Source organism: Phocoena sinus, chromosome 20, assembly GCF_008692025.1.
Source record: "Phocoena sinus isolate mPhoSin1 chromosome 20, mPhoSin1.pri, whole genome shotgun sequence".
Lineage (NCBI taxonomy): Eukaryota > Metazoa > Chordata > Mammalia > Artiodactyla > Phocoenidae > Phocoena > Phocoena sinus.
The window spans coordinates 11,092,501-11,116,254 of NC_045782.1; the positions used below are offsets into that span (position 1 = coordinate 11,092,501).

Here is a 23,754-nt window from a genome sequence, read left to right on the forward strand (position 1 = left end):
GGGCTTGGGCCCTGTTCTGGCCTTCGCTCCACCACCCCTGCCCCCAACACTGACGCTGCCCTGCTGCATTATGGGGGAAAGTCTGCCTCTTTGGTACCGACAGTCACACAGGTTATTTTCAATTCACCGGTCGGTGGCTGGAGTCTGGGCTTATTCCCCTATCAAGATGGGTTTAAATTTGTTAAGATCAATGATTTTCAGGTCTTTCTCTGTAGCAATGTCGAGCCTGGTGTGGGAGGAGAAATCTAGAACTGCAAATCAGGAGGCTGGGACCTGCTGGTGCCCTGTGATCCCGACCAGGCCAGCCTTGTCAGGCTCTCCACTGCTCTGGCATCGGTGGGCAGGTTGGGCTTCACGGTCTCTGAGGGCGCTCAGACCCCGTGCCTGCGTGTCACGTGTAAAAGGTCATCAGCTCTTGGGCTGCCCCTGGGGTCTGGCTGGGATCCTCTGCTCTGGGTTGTGAGGGTGACTGGCCAGGGCAGTCTGGAGTCTTCTAGGCCTCAGATGCCAGCTCCTCCCACTTGGCCACCCCCTCTTCTGGCGCAGCAAAGGCTGGGAATGGGGCCTGGCTCCTGATTTCTGTCCTGTCCTGCACAGTCCCCCACAGAGAGCTGTGACCTCCTGGGCGACATCCAGACCTGCATCAAAAAGAGCCTGGGGGAGAAGCCCCGTCGGACCCGTTCCAAGGCCACCAGTGGGTCATCGTCCCGGGGTGGTGGTGGGGGGGGCAGGCAATAGGGACCCAGCATGGGGCGCTGGTGCCCTGCCCAGACTCAGCCCTTTCCCTGCTCGCAGACCCGCAGGAGCCGCCGTGGGTGGAGGTGCTGCTGGAGATCCTGCTGGCCCTCTTGGCCCAGCCCAGCCACCTGATGCGCCAGGTGGCCCGAAGTGTGTTCAGCCACATCTGCTCCCACCTGACTCCACGTGCCCTGCAGCTCATTCTGGATGTAAGTTGGGGCCTTTGGGGAAATGGGTCCCGGGATGGGGCTCTCCAAGCGCTGGGCTGCACTAGGGCTGCCTCATTGCCACCTTGTCCTGACTGTAACCTGCAGGGTGGTTGGGGGTCTCCTTCAAAGTCTCCTGCTGTGCACGCTGACCCTGGGCTTGCCAAGAGCTGACGGGGTTTATCAAGGAGGCACTGGAGGGAGTGGCTTTCTCTCCTGGGCTCCATCTTCCTCCCTGAAATGGGGACCTTTGGCCGAGACTGGACGGCCATGATCAGGGAAGGCAGGTGAAGGGGCCGGGCCAACAGATGCGTCAGCCATCTGGGAATCCCGGCAGGTGCTAAACCCCGAGGAGAGCCAGAACGAGGACGACAACGTGGTGGTTACAGATGCCTCTGAGCGGCAGTTGCTGGGGGATGCGGAGGTACGTGCCAGCGAGGGGTGGACATGCGGTGCGTGGTGCAGAGGCCTGACGCGCGGCCCACCCACAGGACGAGAGCTCGGACGACGGCGAGGACAAGGGCAGTGAAGACTCGGAGAGCGAGGAGGAGGAGAGCAATGACGAGGAGAGCGACGAGGAGGAGCGGGACGGGGACGTGGACCAGGGCTTCCGGGAGCAGCTGCAGGCGGTGCTGCAGGCAGGGAAGGCGCTGGTGAGCAGGAGCCGGGCGGGGGGCCCTGCGTCCGTGTGCGTCTCCTGCACGAGGCCGGGCCACTCACGGGGCATCTGTTCCTCAGGGCGGAGCTGACGGCGAGGACGACGACGAGCTGGGGGATGAGGCCATGATGGCCCTGGACAAGAACTTGGCCAGCCTCTTTGCCGAGCAGAAGCTGCGCATCCAGGCCCGGAGGGACGAGAAGAACAAGCTACAGAAGGAGAAGGCGCTCCGACGGGGCTTCCAGATCAGGGTGAGCCCGCTAGGCGGCCCCACCCCCACCCTCCGTCCAGTCTCCCTCTGCTCCTGTCCCCACACCTGGCTGAGCCCACCCTTCCCGGCGACAGGTCCTGGACCTGATCGAGGTGCTGGTGACCAAGCAGCCCGAGAACCCCCTGGTCCTGGAGGTGCTCGAGCCGCTGCTGCACGTCATCCGGCGCAGCATGCGCACCAGCAGCACGAAGCAGGAGCAGGACCTGCTGCACAAGACGGCCCGCATCTTCATGTGAGCGCGGCGGGTCCCCGGGGAGCCGCGCCTCCGGGGTTCCCTGGGTAGGAAGGGTAGGAGCTGGGAGCCCCGGGGGCCCGCATCCTTCAGGAAGTCTCACGCAGCTCTGCCCCGCCCGTGTGTTCTGCAGCCCTTAGCACGGGGCCCCCAGTCCCATCCCTGCCCTCGGGGTCACTGAGGCTGGGAAACCCGACAGGGCGTCCAGCGGCGACATTCTGGGCCTGTGGCAGGGGCTGGATGGGAGACAGTAGGGGCACCTAACCCAGGCTTGAGGTGCCAGGGAAGGCCACCTGGGAGAAGTTTAGGCAGTGCAGGGAGCTTCTCAGGCCCAGAGGCCACAGGCGGGGCAGAAAGGCGTGTCCACACGTGTCACACGGGAGCCGGTCAGGCGCAGCAGAGGCGAGAGGCCTCGTGGCCCGGCCCTCGCAGTATTGGGAGCCTCGGAGGCATTTGCAGCCAGGAGGCGGGCGAGTGGGTGGTGCTAGAGCAGGGAGCCCAGCAAGAGTTGGCGCAGCGTGGCAGGTCGAGCCCTCCCTGTCTCCTGGCGAGCAGAGGCAGTGGTGGAGACAGAGAGGCCTAAGGACTTGTGCCAAGTGTGCGGCACAGAGCAGGTGGGGAGGGGCGGTGGACAGCGCAGCCCCCGCTCACGCCCCCTGCGGGCCCAGGTCCCACGTTCTCGTCTAGTTCTCCCTCCCACTCGGCCCAGGCCCAAAGGGTACTGAGCGCGCAGGCCCTGGTTTGTGTCTTACAAAGAGCCTGGAAGCCACCATCCCCCGGGGGGCGGGTGTAGATGGGGCTGTGGCCAGGTCGGGGTGTTGGCCCGCGGTGGAGCCTCACCCAGGGAGCTGGTTTCCCTCCGGCTTCTTCTCAGAGCCCATCTGCATGTGGTCCCGGGCCTGCCCCTGCACCCTTGGTAAGACCCCTTTCTTTAGGTGTTTGTTTCCTGCCTGTGAAATGGGACCCGGCGTCCCTACCCTGGGGCTTGGCCCTGCCGTGGGGCGGGGGGGTAACAGCGTGACCACCCCCACCCCGCTCTCCCCCGCCAGGCACCACCTGTGCCGCTCCCGGCATTACTGCCGCAACGTGGGCGACCGCGTGGAAACTCTGTATGCCCAGCTGGAGCGGCTGGTGCAGCAGGCCAGTCGCCAGGCTGACTCCTCTGTCTGCCTCTACTACTTCAATGCCTCCCTCTACCTGCTCCGGGTCCTAAAGGGCAACACTGTGGGCAAGTCCACCTGCAAGGCCCAGAAGAAGGAGAAAGCCGCCACTGACACCGGCACCCAGCCCCAGGGCCCAGAGGTGAGCAGGCGCTGGGCCGGGAAGGCTCAGCCTGGAAAGTCCAAGCCGGTGGGAGCCAGTCCCAGGAGGCGGCGGGACCATCTGCCCATTTCACAGATGGGAAGTTGAGGCTGTGCCTTCCCCGGGACCCAGCTTTCAGCCGTCTGAAGGCAGCCCAGGCTCTGCTCCCATGCCAGGGCCCCCTCTCCCTGGCATCACACCAGCTCTCTCTCACATGGTGCAGGCTGCCAGCTGCTTGGATTTGAGCCTCGTGACCCCGATCTACTCATCGGCACTGAGCTCCTTCCTGACCAAGCGCAGCAGCCCGCTCACAGCTCCCATGTTCCTCAGCCTCTTCTCCCGGCACCCGGTGAGTTGCAGTGCCAGGCCGCCCCCTTGGGCCCTGCTCGGCCCAGTCCTCACAGCCTAGCTCACAGCCCGTCACTCCCTCCGCAGATGCTCTGTAAGAACCTGCTCCCCATCGTGGTCGAGCACGTGACCAGCCACACGCGGCCCCGCCATCAGGTAAGGGGCTTCCCAGATCCCAGCTGAGGGCCTGTCTGAAGTACTCGCTCGACTCCTGGCTGGCTGGTTAGCTATTTGTGAGGCCTGGGAATGCTGCCCTGGGCGGGCCAGAGGGTGGGCCCTGCCCCTCCGACCTGGGCAGCCCCGCCCCCACTGTAGGCCCAGAGCAGCTGGGGCTGGGGGCCCCTTCCTGTGTGGCCCGAGCCCACCAGCTCCTCAGAGACCGTGCTCTGACCTGCGCAGAGGAAGCCCCAGGCTGATGGGTGTAGGCCTGGGGGCAGGGGTGGGACGAGGGGGCTGGAGACACAGGAGGAAGGCGCACTGAGTGAGTGGAGGGCCGGGAACCCCGTCCGGCTGACAGCCCTGGCTGCCCCCCAGGCCTCGGTTCTCCCACCTGCCTGAGAAGAAGGGGCAGGGGCAGGTGAGGGCCGAGCCTAGAGCTTCTGTGGCGACAGCGCCTCCCGCGTGGCCTATTCTAGTGCCCAGCAGGCTCCTGGAGCTCGTGGGGTCCCCCTGCTGCGGTTCCCTCAGCCCTGGCCCAGCGTGCCGAGGCTCCTGCTCACCCCGTTCTCCACCCCCCGCTCCCCAGGCCCAGGCCTGCCTGCTGCTCCAGAAGACCGTGCCCACGCGGGAGCTGAGGCTGTGCTTTAAGGACCCCGAGTGGGAGCAGCTGCTGGACCAGATCCTGGCGAAGGTCACTGAGGTAACAGCCACGGGGCTCCGCTCTCCCGCCCGCTGGCAGTGGTGCTCTGGGAACCAAGGGGCAAGGGTTGCTGGACCCTGCGCCTGGGGGTGGGTTGGGGGTCCCCCCAAGGAGGCATTTCTCTCCTCGGCGCCCTAATCTCTTCGTGTGGGCAACAGCAAGGCTTTGGGCAGCTCTCTGGAGGGGCTCAGCCTGGCTGCCTTCTCCTTAGACCCTGCGGACGCTGGGTGAGGCCGAGACCAAGTCAGGGCGCCAGAAGGAGCTGTCTTCCTTGGAGCTGCTCAACATTCTCTTCAGGAACATCCATCACGAGGTGAGAATGGGCGCGGGAGGGAGGGCACCACGCAGGCAGGGTAGGCAGGTGGGGAGACAGGTGGGCAAGGTTCTGGACGCTAGGGTCAGGAATCTGGGCTTCGTGTGAGGGGCGAGGGTGCCACAGCCAGTGCGTGGCCGGGGTGAGGTGAGCCGGGGGCTGTCCCTCTGCTCCAGTAAGAAAGCCGAGAAGGGGCTGGGAGGGCTGGCGACCATGGGAGGACGCGGCTGTGAGCGCGGGGCACGGGTTTCTGGGCCTTTGGAGGCGGGCCGGGCGGGTGGAGCGTGAGACGCTCAAGGGGCCGCTGTGGGCAAGGCTCTGGTTCCTCCAGTCTGGCCCAGAGGAAGAGGTTTGGGGGTTCTTAGCGGAGACACTTGATCAAAGCCCAAGTGCGGGATAAGCTTCCAAGAGGAGGCTGCAGGGAGCAGACAGGGCCAGGGCCTTGCAGAGCGGCAAGCGGACCTGAGAAGCCACGCTCAGAGGGGTAGTAAAAAGCCAGGAGAGAGATGGGTATTCTGGAAGCCAGTGGATTTGAAAAACAACCCATTCAGTATGTGACGGGGAGGGGGAGATAGGAGGAAAGGCATTGGCAACCCTGGGGTCACTGCATGGGGCACCCCGCAGGTGGGCGGGCCTTTGGGCTGTGGGAAGAGAACAGAACATGGCAGCTGGGGCTCTTTTCTCCTTGCAACGCGAGAGAGACTGGGGAATGTACAGGCAGGATTGGCTGAGGGTCCAGAAGGGGGGTGGGCTCACAGAGTGGCTCTCACCGGGCAAGGGTGGGAGGACAGGGGCCAGGAGCCAGGGAGAGGCAGGCCATGCCTCATGTCACCACTGCAGCCAAGCCTTCCTGCCCCTCTGCAGAAGCTGACGATGGACCTGACCGCTGTCCTGGGCGTGCTGCAGAGCCAACAGCTGAGGCTGCAGCAGGGGCTACAGCAGGGGGCGCACTCGGCCGGCTCCAGCCGCCTCTATGATCTCTATTGGCAGGCCATGAAGTTCCTCGGAGTCCAGTACGTTCGGGGAGAGGGGGCCCCCACCTTGGGAGGGGCTGGGAAGACCCTCACGTCGCACACGTCCTGATGTGTGCACCGCAGTGTGGGAGCTTTGGGCCGCTTGGGGACCACGGACGCGGAGGTCAACCCTGCCCTCACCACATACTTCTTTCCTTTGCTCACTTCCTCCCAGGCGTCCCAAGTCAGAGAAGAAGGATGCCAAGGAAGTCCCTAAGGCCACGCAGAGCCCCATTAGCATGAAGCGGAAGAAAAAGGGGTTCTTGCCAGAGACCAAGAAGCGTAAGAAACGCAAGTCCGAGGGCGCCACGCAGGAGGAGGCGGCCAAGCCCGCAGCCGCCGGTGGGGACCAGCCCCCCAGCACTGGCAAGAGGAAGAGGAAGATCAAGCGCAAGGGCCCAGCCCAGTCCCAGGCGCAGGGGCTGCCTGCCTCCAAGAGTCCGACCCCAGACCCCCCTGCCACGAGCCCCAGCAGCCCCGCCAAGACCCCAAAGCTGCAGAAGAAAAATCGGAAGCTGTCCCCGGTGAGCAGAGCCACTCCCTTGTCTCCTGAGTCCCCCAAGGAGCCTGCTGCCAAAAAGCGTCAGAAGAATCTGCCCCAAAAGGGGGTTTCAGGCAAGTCGCCGCAGTCCGCACTGCCTCGGAGAAAGGCCAGATTGTCTTTGGCCAGCAGGAGCCCCAGCCTCCTCCAGAGCGGGGTCAAGAAGAAGGGGCAGCTGAAGAAGGCGAAAAAGCTGTGAGTGTCCCCATCCGCCCTAGAGACTCCTATTTTTTCACCACGATTTTAATACACAAGCCACTGTCTGAGATTCTACCTTCCGCGCCGGGGGTGGGAGGTCTGCTGCCAGCCTGCTAGTAGGTCCTGCCCTAGCAGGCGTGGCCTCAGAGACCCCAGCCCTGGGCTAGGCCCTGCCGCTGCTCTCAGGCACAGAGCACGCTTGGGACCTTGGCTCCCCAAGCGGTGTGGGCCAGGCCCAGGGCTCTGGTATCTGGCGGGTGGGGTACAAGTGTGACCATGCCTCATACCCCCCAGGCTGCTTTCCTGCGGGAGCCACTGGGGCGTGACTTAAATATCTTTATTTCTTCATTTACAAGAGGAATATATTTGGCTTCTCTCTTAAGACTCTGAGATTCACAATGAGCAGCTCTAAAAAATAAAGGAGCAGTTTGGCTTCCGGAAGGAAGAGGAAGCAACACTTGGACCTGGTTCTTGTACAACAAGAAAACATTGCTGGGGCCCCAGTTGAGGCCGGGGTGGGAATGGAGGCCAGGCTGGTCTTTGGGGGAAGCCCACCCCTTGGCTAGCCCCCCACCCAGGGTGCCCCAGAGCTTGGTGGGGAGGGGCTACTCCACTAACTTCCCCACCATTGAAGCCACGCCAGCCATTCAACGGTGGGCAGAAAGCACTAAGCTGGCTGGCTCTTAGGGTCTCCTGCTGGCCACGGGGCCACCGCGACCAGAACCACCCTGATTCCAGCGGAGGTACCGGGAGGGAGTGTGTGACGCAGAGGGGATGTGATGAGCTCCACGGGGGGCTGGCGAGAGGTTGGCGGCTGCGCCCCAGCGTGTGGCTCTCAGGGCGGGGTGGGGGGAAGTCTGGAAAGGGCTGCACTTGAAAGCAGCTGATGTTTGCGTGGGGGTGGCTCTGGGTGTTGGCCTGTCCCGATGTGCCTCAGCTCCCCCCAGGCTCGGCCCTGGGCCAGGAAGCTTAGTGGAGGGCTGCTTCCTCTGACGGCCAGAGCTCTGGCTGCTGCCCCACAGATTCTGGGAATTGTCCCCTGGGTGCTGCCCCTGGAAAGGGCCCAGCCTGAGGGCCAGAGTCAGTTCCTGGCTTCTGGGGGGTGGGGGTGCTATGGTGGATCCAAGGAGCCCTGTAGGCATGGGGAACCCCCAAAGGTCTCAAGCCTGGGGCACAGGTGGGGTGTAGCTGCCACCAGGGCCTTCACTCCTGGTACTGCCAGCTCCCTGTCAGGATGGTCCCCCACCTGGGAGATCTCCGAGCTGACAGCCAGCCCAAGGCAGCAGAGACAGGTGTCCTCCAGAGCGACCAGCAGCTTGGGTGGCAGCAGAGACAGGTGTCCTCCAGAGCGACCAGCAGCTTGGGTGCCCGGCTCTGCCAGGTTGAGTCCAACGTCCACAAGGTCAGAGGCCCAGCTGACAGGCTGCAGTCACACCCCAGGCGCTTCAGGGAGCCTCAGAGCCGGAAGTGCCGCCCTGAGGCTTGGGCCACCTCTCCTCTGTGCAGTCCAAGGGTTGTCGTGTCTTCAAAGCTGCAGATGACGCCTTGCCCAGCAAGCTGTGCGGGAAAGTCCAGCCCCCCGGCCCCAGAGTCTGGGGAGGGTAGAGACGGCCCCAGGATCACATAAGCTGGGGACAGGCCGGCCTCTCCCCACATACCCACAGTGGGCTGTCGTCTTCCTGGGGCCCAGGGCCCCTGCAGCCCAGACCCAGGCCTGGGGGTCTGTCCCAGCGTATGGTTCCAGCACACACAGCCTTCCAGGTTAGTTGAGGACCCAGCTTCTTGGAGCCAAGGCCACTCAGCAGTCCCAGACCAGAGCCGGTGGGCACCCAGCTGTGGGTCACATGGAAAGCTTCGGGACAGCCCTACGGGGCCAGGGCGTCGGGGGACACCTCCCAGACTAGGTAGGAGCCAGGGTTCTTCATTATCCCAGTAGCACCTGGAGGGAGGGGGTCAGAGGTCAGGTGCGGAGTCCATTCCAGAGCTTCCCTCTTTCACCATCCTCCCTATGGGGAGAAACAGGCCTTTCTTGGGGCTCTGGTAGCATGAAGGGTGTGGGTCTACTGGAGCCAAGGCGTGGGGCAGTGACCTTGGATTTCGCACTGCCGGGAAGCTGCAGCCCCCAGAGGCCAGGCCCAGAGGAAGGTCCAAGGAGGAGTCAGGCCCTGGCACCTCTAGGAGGATTCGGGAGGACAGAGTCCAGAACCGAGCAGGGAGTTCCTGGCCAGTCCCCACCCTGACCTATGCCCCCAGCCCTTCTGAGGAAGGAAGGGGGAGCTGCCCCCCTCCCATGGGTCCACTGGTCAATTCGGGCAACATCTCATTAGGAAGAGGACCAAACCCAGGCTTGGGATGTGCTCAGGCAGGAGTGATGCAGGAGCTGCTCCTGCCTCCGGAACACCCATTCCACGGTGAGCTGCGTGCTCCCCCTCCACTAACCCTGCCTCTGCCTTCCTGCAAGGATTCTCACCCCCAGCCCCCCGGACCCACACTCACTGCCTCAGACTTTCACAGATGCACACGGCATCACCAGCTGGTTCACCCTGGGGGAGAGACGGGTGGGGGTCAAGGTGGCAGCTCAGCGGGGGCCTGGCCCGGGCACTGCTCTGGCGCGTCGCATCGCGGGGGCCGGCGGACCGGATGTGCTGGGCAGGGACCTCGTCAGCCCCAGGGGGAGGTGGGAGAGCCCAGGAGTGGGGAGAGGAGAGAGGGAGGGAGGGAGAGAGAGGAGTAAAGAGAGGAGAAAGAAGTCAGAAAATGAGAGGAAAAAGCAGGGTCAGAGCCCCAATCCTGAAAACCATTCATTCCAGGGAAAAACCCACCTAGAACCACCACAACCACCCCGGGGCCACCCTGGGCTCCCTCTTGTGATGGAGGCAGCATCTGGAGGGCGTGGAGGCGGGGACCTTGTCAGCCAGACGACCCACCCACTCCCTCCTGTCCCAGCAGGCAGCAAGCCCACCCTCACCCCCACACTCACTGCTGCTCAGCCTTGGCGCGGTCACTGAGGAAGAAGAGCGCGGTGGCCAGGAAGAACATGCCACCCAGGACCACGACGAAGGGGCAGAGCATGAGGGCGTAGCCCAGGCTCAGGAACTCCCAGAGCGGGGAGTCCTTGGTGCTCTGGCGGATCAGGTCGGAGATCTGTGGGATGGGGGTGGATGTTAGGGCGGGGCCACCTTCCAGAGCCCTGCACCCCACCCCACCCCACCCCCAGTACTCACAAAGCCGATGAGGTAGGGGCTTCCGGCATCCCCCAGCAGGTGGGAGGTGAAGCTCTGCAGGGCAACGGCGGTGGCCCGTCTGGTGGGGATGACCACATACTGGGCGAGAGGCAGCAGGTCAGAGGCCAGCAGAGTCAGCTGTGCCCCCCTGGCCTCAGCCCAGGGGTCACGACACTTCTCAAGCTCCTGTGGCCTCAGACTCGCTCCTGCCCTGGTGTCTCAACTTGCTCTCCTGGGCCCTCACTCCCTCCTCCGCAGCTTCTGAGACCAGGCTGCCTTAGCGTCGGCACTTTGCCCTTGGCGGGGAGCCAAGTGCACCGGGCACAGGGATCACACGTGGCAACCCTGGGACCAGAACCCTGGCCTCAATCTTGCCCTCACCTCCCCACAAGCTAAAGACCCATCTTGGTTTCGCCTCCGTGGGGACCTGCCAAGGCCTGGGATGGGTGATGGGGAGGGGAAGCAGGACCCTGCCTAGAAGAGCCTCCACTTTTACCCCCAGCACGGACTGCCAGAGCTGCTGGGCCCCCCAGAACCCCCGCCAGACCAAGCAGGCCCTGACCCACAGGGGCTGCAGCTCCAAAGCTGGGCGGGCCAAGGTCAGAAAGAGGCTGGTGGCAGAGGAGCAGGGGGCGGGCAGCAGCCACCTCAGTGGGTGCCCTGGGCAGCCCCCTGCCCCCGAGCTCAACTTCCTCATCTAGTCAGAGCCCCAGCCTTTGTGGACAGTCTGAGAGCAGCCAGTGCCCACCGGGCACCTAGTTACTGGGGGGGAGGGGAGACCTGGATTGCGTGGCCCCATTTCCAGGAATAATTAGTCACTTGGCCGTGACACTTAATAAAATGGGACACGATTTCCCTGGGGCCCAAACCCTCATCTGGGGCTGCCGCTGGGGCTGGGGGCAGAGGAGGGGGTCGTGCCTACCGCCAAGGGCCCTTGATTGAGGCAAACTCACTCCAACCTTCACTCCCGCACGTGCAGTGATCCCCGCCTGGCACTGAGCTGAGTCAGACCTCCCGCCCACCACACCTTTAGCCAGGGACTGGGTGAGGGGGGGCGGTGCTGGAGAGAGACCACCCCGGGTGAAGCACATACACAGGGAAGCTCGGGCGGGGCCAAGCGGGCTTCCTGGAGGGGAGCTAGCCAGGGGCCCTGATGCCCAGGCAGACTGATCTCCTAGGCTGACCCACATTCTGGCACCAAACCCCAAGTGCGCTGAAGGTGGGCCCCATGAGGAGTCCTTCCTCCCCCTGCCCCCAGGGCCCACCCTGGCACCTCCCACCCTCGCCGCCACTGGTCCCCTGCATACCCTTCTCCCAGTTCTCTCCTGGCCCTGACTTGGAGGATCACTGAGGACAGGACCAGCCAGCCCCTCCTCCACCACCCCCGTCCCAGACTGCCGCTTGTTCTCGAGGCCACAGCCCCCTCCTGCTTCCTCCCAGGCTGCTCCCATCCCCGCCCAAGGACACGAGCCCCTGCCACCCGCCGCTCAGATGGCTCTTTGTCCCTGGCCGCCTGGTCTGGAGCCCATTGTTGGCCCCGTGAAGACGGCCTCTGTCTGCCCGACCCAGCCACGGTCACTCGGGCAGGCGCGCCTGGAACCCGGGCTGAGCCAGGAGGGCAGAGTCCATGGGAGCTCAGACCCTGAGGGTGGAGCCCTGGCAGACAGCACCACTCTGGTGCCAGCCTGGCACTGCCAGCCTCCCGGCCACAAACCTGAGCCTCCAGACATCGCCCTCCGCACCCAGTCCCCACATCCTGCCCTTCTGCCTGCTCAACCCTCTGATTCCAGGCCCTGCCCCGATGCAGACCCCCAAATCTCTGATTCCCTCTCTCCCCTCACAAGCCCCGCTGGCTCTCCCACCCCTTCACCCACCCTCCCCATCTGCCCCGAGGGGTTGAGAGGCCCCAGTCAGCACGAGGCAACCTCGGCCTTCCTCACCATGAGGATGTCCGCTGTGATGGCCCAGTTAGAAAACAGCAGCGTCTCCCCTACAAAAATGCAGATCTGCCCGGGAGAGACCAGAGCAACCATCAGGGGGCGCTCTACCCGCCACTGGGCCCAGGCTGCTCCCTGCACACTGACTGCTGGCCGGGGGCCCCCAGAAGCCTTCCCCCCGGCTCCTGGCGGTCAGGCGCACGGGGAATTTGTGGATTATCTACAGGCTTCAAGCCAGGCCCACAGCCCTGGACAGAGCAGGGGCAGACTGAGGACTGAAGCCTCCCTGTGGGCGAGCCTCCCCGTTGGGGGGTCCCACCCCCTGCCCCAAGTCAGACTGCATTTCCTCTTCCAGAGCCCCACTGCCCCGCCACCCTGGCACTCCCACCGCACTCACATAGGCCCCCACAATGCTGCTCTTGGCCGCCACGAAGATGAGGCAGATGAAGATGGCGGAGCCCAGCATACCCACAGCGCACACCAGCGGGTCAGCCCGCTGGGTCCGCAGGCGGCACCAGCGTGTGGCTCCTGCGCCCGTGACCACCCCGAGAAAACCCGTAAAGCAGGTGATGGCCCCGAAGATGAGGCTGCGGAGACAAAGGACGGTGCAGCACGGGTCAGAGGGCAGGGCTGGGGTAGAGGGGCCGGCGGCCTCCCTCCCCCCGCCGCCATCCCCGCCTGCCCACTGAGCCCGCCTGGCCGCACCTGTCCTTGGCCGCACAGGGCGGGCTGCTGCACGTCTCCGCCGCCTTCTGCACGACTTGGGCACGGTGCAGGTACAGCGGGATCCACATGCCCAGGGCCCCTGTGGCGAAGGACACGGCCGACGTGGCCAGGGAGGAGAAGACGTAGCTGCGGCTGGGGAGAGGCCGGGGCAGCAACACTGAGCAGGGGGGCCAGCATCCCCGCAGCTGGCAGGGTCGGGCCCAGGAGGCAGGCTTTCCTCCCTCCTTCCCCCAGGGACAGAAGGCCTCAAATGCCTTGCCCACGGGCTCTGGGGCTGAGGGCTCTGGCTTCAGGGATCATAAACACTAGTAGCCCCAGCACTGTGGACAGGGAGTCTGGCCAAGCAGGCTGTGTGGGCCAGCCTGCAAGCTGGGGTCCTCTCATCTCGGCGCTCCTCCCTCCCTCTTCCCACCGGACCCCTCCCAGCAGCACTCACTTGCGGATCAGGGCCTTCATGTCTCGGAGCCATGACGTCCGGGCCTTGAGCTGCCCCCCGAGCTGGTCAGCATGGCCTCTCTTAGTGGCCGGGACCAGGACGAGGATGAGCGTTCCTGTGATCATGCCCAGGATGGGGGACACCTGGTGGGTCAGGGTGCACCAAGTTAGGACACCAGCGCCCAGGCGTCTTTGTGTCTGCTGCACCTGGAAGGGGGAGCAGGCCAGCCACGCCTTCTCTGGGCCCTGGGCTCCTCCTCTGGGCTAGTATCTGCTCAGCCTTCCTGACTGGGCAAAGCCACTGGGGGTGAGGCTAGCATATGGGGCTTGGGGGCTCAAAATGGGCTGTGCCGACCAGAGGCAGGATGGGAGGGAGGGATGGTCAGATGGATGGAGGAGGGAGGACAGATGGCTGAATAGTCAGAGAGATGGATGGACAGATGGATGGATGGATAGATTGCTGGGTGGATGAATTAACACATGGAAGGACAGGAGGATGGATGAGTGGATAGGTGATGAGTGACGAGTGATGGATGATGGGTGATCGATGGAACAAAAGGAAGACAAGTAGGTGGGCGGACACATGGAATGATGACTGGGAGAGGAGAGTTCCTGGGGACAAGGAGCCAGATAGCAGCTCCTGCCCGCCTCCCTGGGTCTGGAAAAGTTTCCCAGGCCAGCTCCTCACCCTGGTGGTGGGGGGGCACTGAGAAGGGACTGGCTGCACATGTAGCCTATCGTTTGGGAGGGACCCGTGTGGGTTCCAGGAGAACAGAGGCTCAGGAGCCCCTTTGGGTCTTCCCTGCATCCTGCCCAGTGTCGAGAACAGAATCTCCAAGGCCCCAGGCCTCTCTCCAGATGGAAAGGGCACATCTCGAGAGTCCGGATTCCAATATACCAGTCCCTCCACCAGCTCCTGAGAACAGGGAAATCTGTACCCATCCCCACCAGGCCTGGGAGCCCATGGTCTGGGGAGTTCCTCTCCATGCACCGCCCCCCATGAAAAAATTCCACGCAGGCTGCTTCCTTCCTGCTTTTGAGGAAAAAACACTTTGTCTTAAGCTTCCTCTCCTTCACAAGACTGGGGATCTCTGTTTCCTCTGATTGCACTGTCCTGGGGCCTTGGCAGACTTGTGCCGAATCCTCCTGCAGGACAGGAAGTGGCTCCAGACCCCGGGGCCCTCACACAGAGGTCTCGCCTCAGCCCCACCCCAGCACAGGGCCACAGCAGGAAGTGCCGCCATGAACGTGGAATTTCCTTCGTCCTCACAGACTGGGGCCCCTGAGTGGGGTGAGCCTGGCACCCTTCACACCTCCAAGTGAACTGAAGGAGAAGAGCCCAGGCCCGCGAGGTGGGGAGCCTGGTGGCTGAGGCTCTGTCCCTGAATCTCTGGGTGACCCTGGGCAACGGCTGGTCTGGGGGTGTTCTTACCCGCAAGGCCCAGTGCCAGTCTCCGGCCGCCTGCTTCACGCTGGAGCCGGTGATGTAGCCCAGGCCGCTGCAGAGAGGACAGGATGGTCAGGCAGGGATGGGCAGGGCGTCGGGGGCAGGGCATGCTCACCAGTCTAGGAGGCCACCAGCCCCCGCCCCCACCCAGCCAGCCAGGGAGCTGGTCCAGGCGCTTCTCAAGGCTGCCTGCCCATGTGTTTAGGTCACAGAGGGCCAAACTCCAGGGAGAGGGAGTGGTAAGAAATCCGAAGGGACCTGGCCCGGATCCTCACCTGCCCAGAGGGATGGCGAAGTAGAAGACAGACAGCATGAGTGTACGCGTGTTCTTGGTGAAGAGGTCGCCGATGATGGTGGGCGCGATGGTGGAGTAGCTGGCCTCACCGATGCCCACCAGCCCGCGGGACAAGACCAGCAGCCAGAAGTGCTGTGGGGAGGGGCGGAGAGCGCTGGGGGGGCCCGCCTGCTCCCCTGCCTGCGCATCCCCGCTCCCTACCCGCGGCAGGGCCCAGGAGACAGGAGAGAGGGTGGAGCCCACCCCCTGCCTCAGCAACGACTACACCCCAGGCCACTCTGGGCCTCAGTTCCTGCCTCTGAATAGTGGGTCGGACTGGGTCTAGCTGGCCCAGTGCTCGGATGGAGCTGGACTTTCAGGGGCTGAGAGTCGTAGGTTTGGCGGGGGACGTAAGCCTGTGTCTCCACTGCCACCCTGACTTGTTGGGAGACTTCCTCCCTGGGTTCTGGCCCCATCTTGGGAGCCTCAAGCCGCCCCTACTCTGTGTCCCATCCCCTGACCAGGCAGCTGGGCTGACCCTAGCAGCACTGAGGACCCAGTGTAAATGGGGAGTGGGCAGGGCAGCCCAGTGGGCTCAGTGCCCCTCCCCCATGCACACATCAAAGAGCAAAGCCCAGCTACATGGGAAGGGTGGGGCCGTGCCAGCTGCCAGTGGTTCTACCCCTTTGATGTGGACCCTGCCCAGGGCCTGAGAACCAAGCCTGGTCATTTTTCCCCGGCCCCACCCCGACCACCCATCCGGCCAGCATTGCCCACATCCAGCCCTCCTCCGGGTCTCCCTGTTTCTGCACATCTCTTTCCCGGCCCTCTCTCTGTGTCGCTGGTCCTGCCCATCCATGTCTGCGCCTCTCGTTTCCATAGTTCATTCGCTCTCTCACCCTCCATCTCTGAGTCTTCCTTCTCCTGGCCCCTTGCCTGGGCTTCTTTCCCGGAGAAGCAGCAGCCCACAGCCTTTGCCTATTTTTCTGTTGGGTTCTTTGTCTTTCTTGTATTGGTTTCTGTTAGCGTTTTCTATATCATGGGAATTGAGGTTTATTAGATAGGTCACAAATATTTTCCATCATCTTTCTTTCCACTTTGTTTGTGGGGAGTTTCATCATACAGAAGCTTTATTTTGTGTTGGTTAATTTGATGCTGTCCAAGCTGTTGATTTTCCCTTAATGGCTTCTGGATTTCACATCTTGCTCAAGAAGGGCTAGTCCATCCCAGAATGATACAAAATATTCTTTTATGTTTGTTATATTTTAGAAAGAGAAAGAAAATGGGAGTGATTTCCTTATTCTCCTCCGTACAAGAGCAGGCAGATAAGACCTCTTTGACAAGGGATCCCATAGATCCCCACTCCTCCCCCAGGAACTGGCTATCTTGTGCATTTGTCACGACTTCCTCTCTACCTTTGCCTGCACATACACGTACCAAGGAACAACATTTAGTGTCCCCTGTGTGCTCTCAAAAAATAAACATAAAAAGACCATCCCTCGGACTTCCCTGCTGGTCCGGTGGTTGAGAATCCACCTTCCAGTGCAGGGGACGCGGGTTCGGTCCCTGGTTGGGGGACTGGGCGCCCACATGCCGCAACTACTGAGCACGTGAACCACAACTAGAGAGCAGCCCATGTGCCGCAACGAAGATCGTGCGTGCCGCAACTAAGACCCGACACAGCCAAAAGTAAAATAAATATTAAGAAAAAAAAGAAAGCATTCCATGCATCTTGTCCCACAACTTGATTTTTTCCCCTCATTTTTGGAAACCCATTTCAGCTGGTTAATATAGATCTAGTTCATTCATTTGCTGCTAAGAAGCTCACAGTATGAATACACCCCATTCTATCTGGGCGCCCTCCAAGTCGAGGTCATTTAGTTTCTCTCTTTTTTTTCTATTACAAAACTTGCAGCAAACATCCTTACGTAAACCTGTCACTTTGTGTCCACAAGTTGGAGTTTCTCCCTTCGGCATATACCCCCAAGTAGAAGGCTGGGCTGTGCGGTGCACACAGAATTTTACAAAATCCTGCCCCACTTTGCTCTCCAAAGAGGCTCTACCAATTTACACTCCCACTAGTAGCTTGAATAACACTTGGTATTGTCAGCCTTTTTAATTGCCGCCAATATGATGGGTGTGAAATGGTAACTCGTTGTTTTAATTTGCAGTGCCCTGATTACTCAAGAAGCCGAGAACCATCTCTTCCTACATATGCTGCCTGTTGGGGGATCTTCCCCTGGAAGTGCCTGTCACTATCCTTTGCCCATTTTTTCTACCGGGTTGTTTGTCTTTTTCTGGTTGAATTATAGTTCTAGACCTTTATGGTTTGCTTTTTACTTAACTTTCACCTAGCTGGGATTTATTCTGAAGTATGGTTAGAAATACAGACCATACTTTATCTTCCATCCAGATGGAGAGTCAATACTCCCAAAACCATTTATTTGAGATGCAACTTTCATCCTCCACTCAATTCCCATAGAAAGGAGGACTCTGTTTCCTTGATCTCTTAGTTTATCCCTCTGCTGTTTTCATTAGAATAGCCATGTTTTGATAACTGATAGGACAAGAGCCCTTTCATTGTTGTTTTCACAATGTTCTTGGCTGTTCCTGGGCACTTTCTCTGCCAGATTTACTTCAGAATCACATTGCCAAGGTCCACCAAAAACCCCCACGGGACTCGGATTGTGACTGCAATGAACTCATAGATTAATTGGGAGTGATCCGTTTTTCTCTCTGCCTCTACTCATCATCTCTCCCCATCTCTCTCTTCCTTCCACACACCCAGAGTGGGGCCCAGCCTTGACATCGTGGTCCTGTACTCACTGGTTAACCCCAGAAGCAGCCCCAGAGGTCAGATGATGATGGAGCCTGATCAGGGGCAGAACAAGAGCCAGAGGCGGTCCAGAAGCTTCTTCTGGTCCAGTCCCCATTTTTGACTGTGGCCATCAGGCTCTACCTAACGTTCTAGGCCTGGGATTTTTTGTGTTTTTTTTTAAATTTATTTTTAGCTGCATTGGGTCTTCGTTGCTGCACGTGGGCTTTCTCTAGTTGCGGCTAGCAGGGGCTACTCTTCGTTGTGGTGCGCAGGCTTCTCATTGCGGTGGCTTCTCTTTTTGCAGAGCACAGGCTCTAGGTGCACGGGCTTCAGTAGTTGTGGCTCACAGGCTCAGTAGTTGTGGCTCATGGGCTCTAGAGCACAGGCTCAGTAGTTGTGGCGCACGGGCTTAGTTGCTCCGTGGCATGTGGGATCTTCACAGACCAGGGCTCAAACCTGTGTCCCCTGCATTGGCAGGTGGATTCTTAACCATTACGCCACCAGGGAAGTCCTAGGCCTGGAGCTTATTACCTGGCCTGACCCTTCTCTATGAAGCTGCCCCATGAAGCAAACTTGTATCCCCCAAACCTGCCAGTTCTCTCTGCCCTCACCTCCAACCTCCTCTCGATCAGTGTAAATCTGACTCACCATTGCCCTTCTTCAGACTCTTCCAGGGTCCAGCACTTCCCTCAGGAGAAAGCTCAGGCCTTCCAACCTGGCATTCAAGGCTCTCCATGACCTGGTCCCTGCCTTCCTTTCCAGCCAAAGCACTCTCCTCCTCGATCTACCAACACACTCCACCATTTCTGCCTCCATGGGGCTGCTCCCTCTGCCTGTGCTATCTTCACCAAAAGGCCTAACCTCCCTGTCTTGCCTGCCCAGCTCAACTGCCACCTCCTCCAGGAAGTCTTCCCTGACCACATGGATGGCAGAGACTGCTCTCTCTTCAGTGAGGACTTTCAGCACTTTGCTTATCTTGAAGGTTCTGGACATGGGAGCTCCTGTCACATCTTCCCATCCCCAGGCCTGGGTGCTCCCAAGGCCAGGGTCTCCTCCTTTGTCCCCTAGGCTGAACACTCCCTGAAGGCAAATCCTGGTCTTCTCCCCTTTTTTTTTTTTTTTTTTTTTAAGATTTAATTTTATTTATTTTTGGCTGCTTTGGGTGTTCATTGCTGCATGCAGGCTTTCTCTAGTTGCAGCGAGCAGGGGCTACTCTTCATTACGGTGCGCAGGTTTCTCATTGTGATGGCTTCTCTTGTTGCGGAGCACGGGTTCTAGGTGCGCGGATTTCATAGTTGCAGCACGCAGGCTCTAGAGCTCAGGCTCAGTAGTTGTGGCGCACAGGCTCAGTAGTTGCGGCATGCGGGCTCTAAAGTACAGGCTCAGTAGTTGTGGTGCACGGGCTTAGTTGCTCCACGGCATGTGGGATCTTCCTGGACCAGGGCTCGAACCTGTGTCCCCTGCATTGGCAGGCGGATTCTCATCCACTGCGCCTCCCTTTCTTCCTCTATCTCCCTCTATAGTAGCCATCATGTGATTGTCCATCCTCTGCTTGAAGACCCCTAGTGACGGGACACTCACTACCTCTCAGAGCAACATATCTCCTCATTGGGAGAAAGAACGGAAATAATGATTTGTTGAAACCTGCCATGTGTCAGGGTCTGGACATTCATGAGTTCAATTATTTCTCACAACCACCCTTCATACTAAGAAGTATTATCCCCAATTAAAGATGAGGAAATTGAGGCTCAGAGAAGTTTCTCCAGATCACAAAGCTGAGTGGGCAACAGAATTGGGATATTCAAATCCAGAACTGCGGGAGCCAAGTAAGAAACATCTTCCTTCCTGGGAATTCCCTGGCAGTCCAGTGGTTAGGACTCCACACTCTCATTGCTGAGGGCCTGGGTTCAATCCCTGGTTGGGGAACTAACATTTGTCTCCCTAGGACTTTGACCCAAGGAGTTGGCTGACGGTCGGACAAAGAGCAAACTGTGTGAGGGCTAGAGAAGGGTAGTGACGCATCTAGGGTCCCACAGCAAGATGACGGCAGAGCCAGAACTAGAACCCAAGGGTCCTGACTCCTTGGCCAGACTTGCCCCCCTGATCCTTGCATCCTCCCCAAATCAGAAGCAGCTCAGAGAGAGTCAGGATGCCACACAGGGCTGTGAGTCCCTCAGTTCAAGGCCAGCACGGGGAAAGCCCAATCGGTAGGGCCAGTGTATAGAAGTACCCAAAGACCCCCCTCATCCCACCATACTTGGACCCAACGGGCTGGAACCCCAGTCTAGACTAGGATAGGTCAATCAGACTTGCCACCTGCTGGAGGAACCAGGACACACGGACAGGATGAGCAGGAATGCCGGGTGGAATGCCCGGGCAGGCCTCACCTGCTGTGGGATGAAGGAGCTGGAGAACGTGACAGCCGACCAGAAGAAAATCCCACAGCTGAGGATCACCCTTCTGTTGAAGCGGTCACCCAGGTAGCCAAAGATGGGGGCAGCCACCATGAAGCTGCAGATAAATGCTGCGTGGGGAGAGGAGAGCCACAGTTGTGGCACAGGGGTCTCATGGCTGAGCCCACCCGCCCAGACCACCCAGCGAGAGGCCAGGCGCCTGCTGAGGAAGCAGCCGCTGCCTGAGAGGGGCAACCTCGGCCAGATCTGGGCCCAGGGGAGGCGGGACAGGCCCTCTGGGTTAGGAGACTCCACGACTCCATCCTCTTCAACGCCCAGTGGCAGATGAGCCCTTCGGGTACTTTTTAAAAGAGTAAAGATTATTCACTGAACATTTTCTACTTGTCAGGTGCTAGGGGCTCACCACACAGCATCTTGTGTATCTTTCTGACCCCCATCCCACCTCACAGATGGGGAGACACTCAGAGAGAAGTGACTTGCCTAAGGCCCCACCGATAGTAAATGTCCCAGTGGGGATTTGACCCCCTGTCTGACTCCAGAGCCAGTGTTCCTTATACCTTGCCACGCTACTCTCCTTATTATACTTGAAAAAAAGGTTCAGAGAGGGAAAGGGACCTACCCAAGGTCACACAGCAAATTGGGGCAGAACTGGACCTGGAACCCCCAGTCTCATACCTGCCAGATCACAGAGCCACCCTCACTCCCAGCAGACTGCAGAGACTTTCCTGACATTTGGAAACATTGTCATTCATTTGTTCATTCATTCACTCATTCATTCATCCATCCTTTCATCCATTCAACAAAGACCAAAATTCCTAGACTCTTGCAGTTTTCATTCTAGTGAGAAACAATGAAATAAAAAATACAGTATGTCAAGGGGTGACACATGCTAAGGAGGGAAAGAGGGCAGAAACAGGAGATAGGAAAAGTGTGTGAGAAAAAGAAAACAGATGTTAACATTTTAAATAGAAAGGTCAGAGGTGACATTTCAGCAAAGACCTGGAGGAGAGGAGAAGACAAATCATGCAAATATTGGGTTGAGAACAGCAAGTGCAAAGGCCCTGGGGCAGGAATGTGCTTAGCGTATTTGTGGAACAACAAATAGACCAGAGTGGCTGGAGCAGAGGGACCCTGGGGAAAAGGCCAGATCGGGTAGGGCCTTGTGGCTCACTGTGGTGACTGTGGCTTCTACGGGTGAGAAAGGAAAACACCAGAGGATGCTGAGCAGAGGAGTGATGTGACCTGGTTTTGTTCTTCCAGAACAATAGAGCAGCAGAGTCTTAGAGGACCCTGTAGGGATGGCACTACTAGTATGGGAGGGGCCTTCGAAGTCTCAGGGGGGATAAAGAGTCCAGCAACGCAGGGTAATCGCTAGGTCATGCGGTGAGGCAGCCCCTGATTCCTCCTCCTGGAAGGCAATCCCACAGCTGACGGGCAGATGGCCAGACAAAGGCCGGGTGGGCAGATAAGGTGGCCGGCCAAGCTAAACATTCACAGGGTCTGGCTGTTCCCTCACAGACCTGAGCCCCTAGGAGAAGAGATAGAGGGAGGGGAGGAAGGAGGCAAGGAGGTGAGAGCAGGCTGGGCTGGTGCAGCACGACTGTCCCTCACTTATCCCAGGGAGCAGGATGGTGAGCGTGTATGGGTGTGGGGGGCAATCTTTTAATCCCAACTGTGTGACTGGGGCCTCGGGCAGAATCAGCAGAGAGGTGCACAAATCTGGGCACCAGAGATGCAGTGCCTGGTCTTGAATTCAGCTCTATTCCTTTCCAGCTGGGTGACCTTGGGAAGGTCACAACCTCTCTGTCCCTCAATTCAGTGGTGCGCTGATAAATGTTTAGCAACTGGCTCTCCAAAAATGAGGCGGGGTTGGGGGGAGCCCTGATGTGTAGTGTTTGCCCGTTTTCATGGTGCACATACTCCCACCATGGCCTGATTTCAAGCTACCAAGGTGATGTCACTAATCAGAGTTGGGAAGAGAGATGCAGTCACAGAGCTGCACATGGAGTATTTCTACCACCTAGATCCAACAGACATAAATAACCTTAAGAACGTAGATAATAGTGAAAGGTAGCAAAATAATTAGGGGGTGATGAATTCTGAATGTTTATTACCTTTGGGTTTTTCTTTTTACTAGCTCTTTGGAGTATAGTTATACAAAGTATAACTGTATAATTGCTTCACCATACTGTGTTAGTTTCTGTTGCATAGTAAAGCAAATCAGCCACATGCAGACACATGTCCCCATATCCCCTCCCTCTTGAGCCTCCCTCCCACCCTCCCTATCCCACCCCTCTAGGTCATCGCGAAGCACCGAGCCAATCTCCCTGTGCTATGCTGTGATGTTGTGTAATTGTAAGTTTATATAATTTAGTTTGTAATAACGGTTGTGCTTAACAACCAGCTCACACAATTCCTGAAAATTTAACAATCAACTCTCGTGAACCTAAGCCACCTCCAGCACGCCAACTTCCTCATCTGTAAAATCAAGATAAAAATAGCAACTCCCTGCTTGCTCTGAGCACTGGATGAGATAATGCGTGGAAGGTGCTTAATGCCACGCCCTGCCCATGCCCAGAGTGGGTCAGCTCTTGGTCAACACTGGGCCCTTGTTTAGATCAGTCAAGGTAGAAATTATTTCCTCTTATCTAGAAAAAGAATTTTTCCTGCTGGGTCTGTCTCCCAGGACCTGCCTGAGATCAGACCAGGATATGGGCTGGAAAGAGAGTTCAGTCTCATCAGGACTTACACATGTTAGGGGAGAAGGAAGAATTGTTGCCTCTATGCCTGTCTGTATTAGGTGAGGAGTGGACAGAAAGAATCAGAATAGGAGTTGCCCCCGTCTGGCCAAGAAGCAGACCCTGTCCATGGGTTGCCCAGCTTAAAGAGTTAAAATGCCAGGGAACCAGCAAGGAGGGCCAAATCCTACCAAGACAATGAAGGGAGGCTTCATAGAGGCAGTGATGGCAGAGCAGGGCACTGAAGGCTGCATAGGAGTTCACCCTGATGATACCACTTAAAATCAAGTATACTAAAATATGAATTACAAATCTTATAAGACTGTATAATGGTTAATGAGGCATAATGCTTATTGTTAGGGATAACTGCAGTTACCGTTCATGGAGCATTTACTATAGGCAAGGCCCAGGGATGTGCCCTGGCCATAAGCACAGATGATCTCATTTGATTCTCCCTATTACCTTCATCTTACGGAGGAAACAGTAGAGGCTAAAAGGAGTGACATCATACAGCTCGTGTGTGGCTAAGCCAGAATTTATACCCCAATTTGACTCCAGAGTCCTTGCTCTAAATCACACCACAGGTGGCCAGGCTGGGAAGGCGGAAGATCCCAGCTGATGTTCCAAAGGTCAGAGAAAGTTCAGGGTGTGTGGGGACAGCAGGAAGACGCATGAGGCTGTAGGCTGGGAAGGTGATACAGAGAGGAAGCAGTGGGAGAGGAGACCACTGAGGGAGATCGGGCCCTAACCCCTAGTTCCAGGTTTGGTGTTAGTTAGAGGGCAGTGGAGATCCACAGCACACTGTTCTCCCCCTTCAAGGAGGAGCGCTGGCCAAGCTCCCACTGGGTGGGTGCAGAGGGGCTGGAGGAGGTGAGCCAGGCCTCGGCCAGACCTCAGCCATCCTGGTCCATCCCTATCCTCCTGTCCACAGCAGAACTGGAAGGCAGCCCCCCTGGTGCTTTCCCCGCTGGCTTTCTGCCTGCTCTTCTGGGTGGGCAGAGGCACCTGGGACTTCAGATGGACTCCTGCTGGGGCAGCCACACCCCATCCCCACCCCGTCCC

The 23,754-nt window shown here is 59.2% G+C and overlaps 2 protein-coding genes across 14 annotated transcripts in view; one reads left to right on the forward strand and one right to left on the reverse strand.

Moving 5' to 3' along the window:
* MYBBP1A (MYB binding protein 1a) overlaps nt 1–7,134 on the forward strand; it is a 16,895-nt gene extending 9,761 nt beyond the window's left edge. The window contains exons 15-27 of the mRNA XM_032617524.1: nt 598–694; nt 796–947; nt 1,282–1,368; nt 1,436–1,597; nt 1,683–1,853; nt 1,948–2,105; nt 3,155–3,407; nt 3,631–3,756; nt 3,843–3,911; nt 4,501–4,614; nt 4,826–4,927; nt 5,792–5,940; nt 6,116–7,134. Coding sequence (XP_032473415.1) covers nt 598–694; nt 796–947; nt 1,282–1,368; nt 1,436–1,597; nt 1,683–1,853; nt 1,948–2,105; nt 3,155–3,407; nt 3,631–3,756; nt 3,843–3,911; nt 4,501–4,614; nt 4,826–4,927; nt 5,792–5,940; nt 6,116–6,680 — 2,205 coding nt within the window. The 3' untranslated portion in view covers nt 6,681–7,134. The remainder of the gene's footprint in view (nt 1–597; nt 695–795; nt 948–1,281; nt 1,369–1,435; nt 1,598–1,682; nt 1,854–1,947; nt 2,106–3,154; nt 3,408–3,630; nt 3,757–3,842; nt 3,912–4,500; nt 4,615–4,825; nt 4,928–5,791; nt 5,941–6,115) is intronic.
* The window catches only part of LOC116746229 (protein spinster homolog 2), a 90,083-nt gene continuing 73,330 nt past the window's right edge, over nt 7,002–23,754 (reverse strand). For 5 of the 13 annotated variants that reach the window (XM_032617527.1, XM_032617526.1, XM_032617525.1 and 2 more), the window contains 11 exons: nt 19,928–20,064; nt 14,724–14,875; nt 14,434–14,500; nt 13,003–13,145; nt 12,546–12,698; nt 12,238–12,427; nt 11,844–11,909; nt 9,904–10,002; nt 9,660–9,823; nt 9,176–9,346; nt 7,002–8,618 (listed from right to left, as the gene is read on the reverse strand). In XM_032617527.1, the coding sequence (XP_032473418.1) occupies nt 8,135–8,618; nt 9,176–9,346; nt 9,660–9,823; nt 9,904–10,002; nt 11,844–11,909; nt 12,238–12,427; nt 12,546–12,698; nt 13,003–13,145; nt 14,434–14,500; nt 14,724–14,875; nt 19,928–20,064 (1,826 nt within the window). In that variant the 3' untranslated portion in view covers nt 7,002–8,134. Of the gene's footprint in view, nt 8,619–9,175; nt 9,347–9,659; nt 9,824–9,903; nt 10,003–11,843; nt 11,910–12,237; nt 12,428–12,545; nt 12,699–13,002; nt 13,146–14,433; nt 14,501–14,723; nt 15,755–19,927; nt 20,065–23,754 lie in introns of those variants that run through there. The other 8 variants (XR_004347648.1, XM_032617532.1, XM_032617533.1 and 5 more) reach the window with 7 other exon arrangements.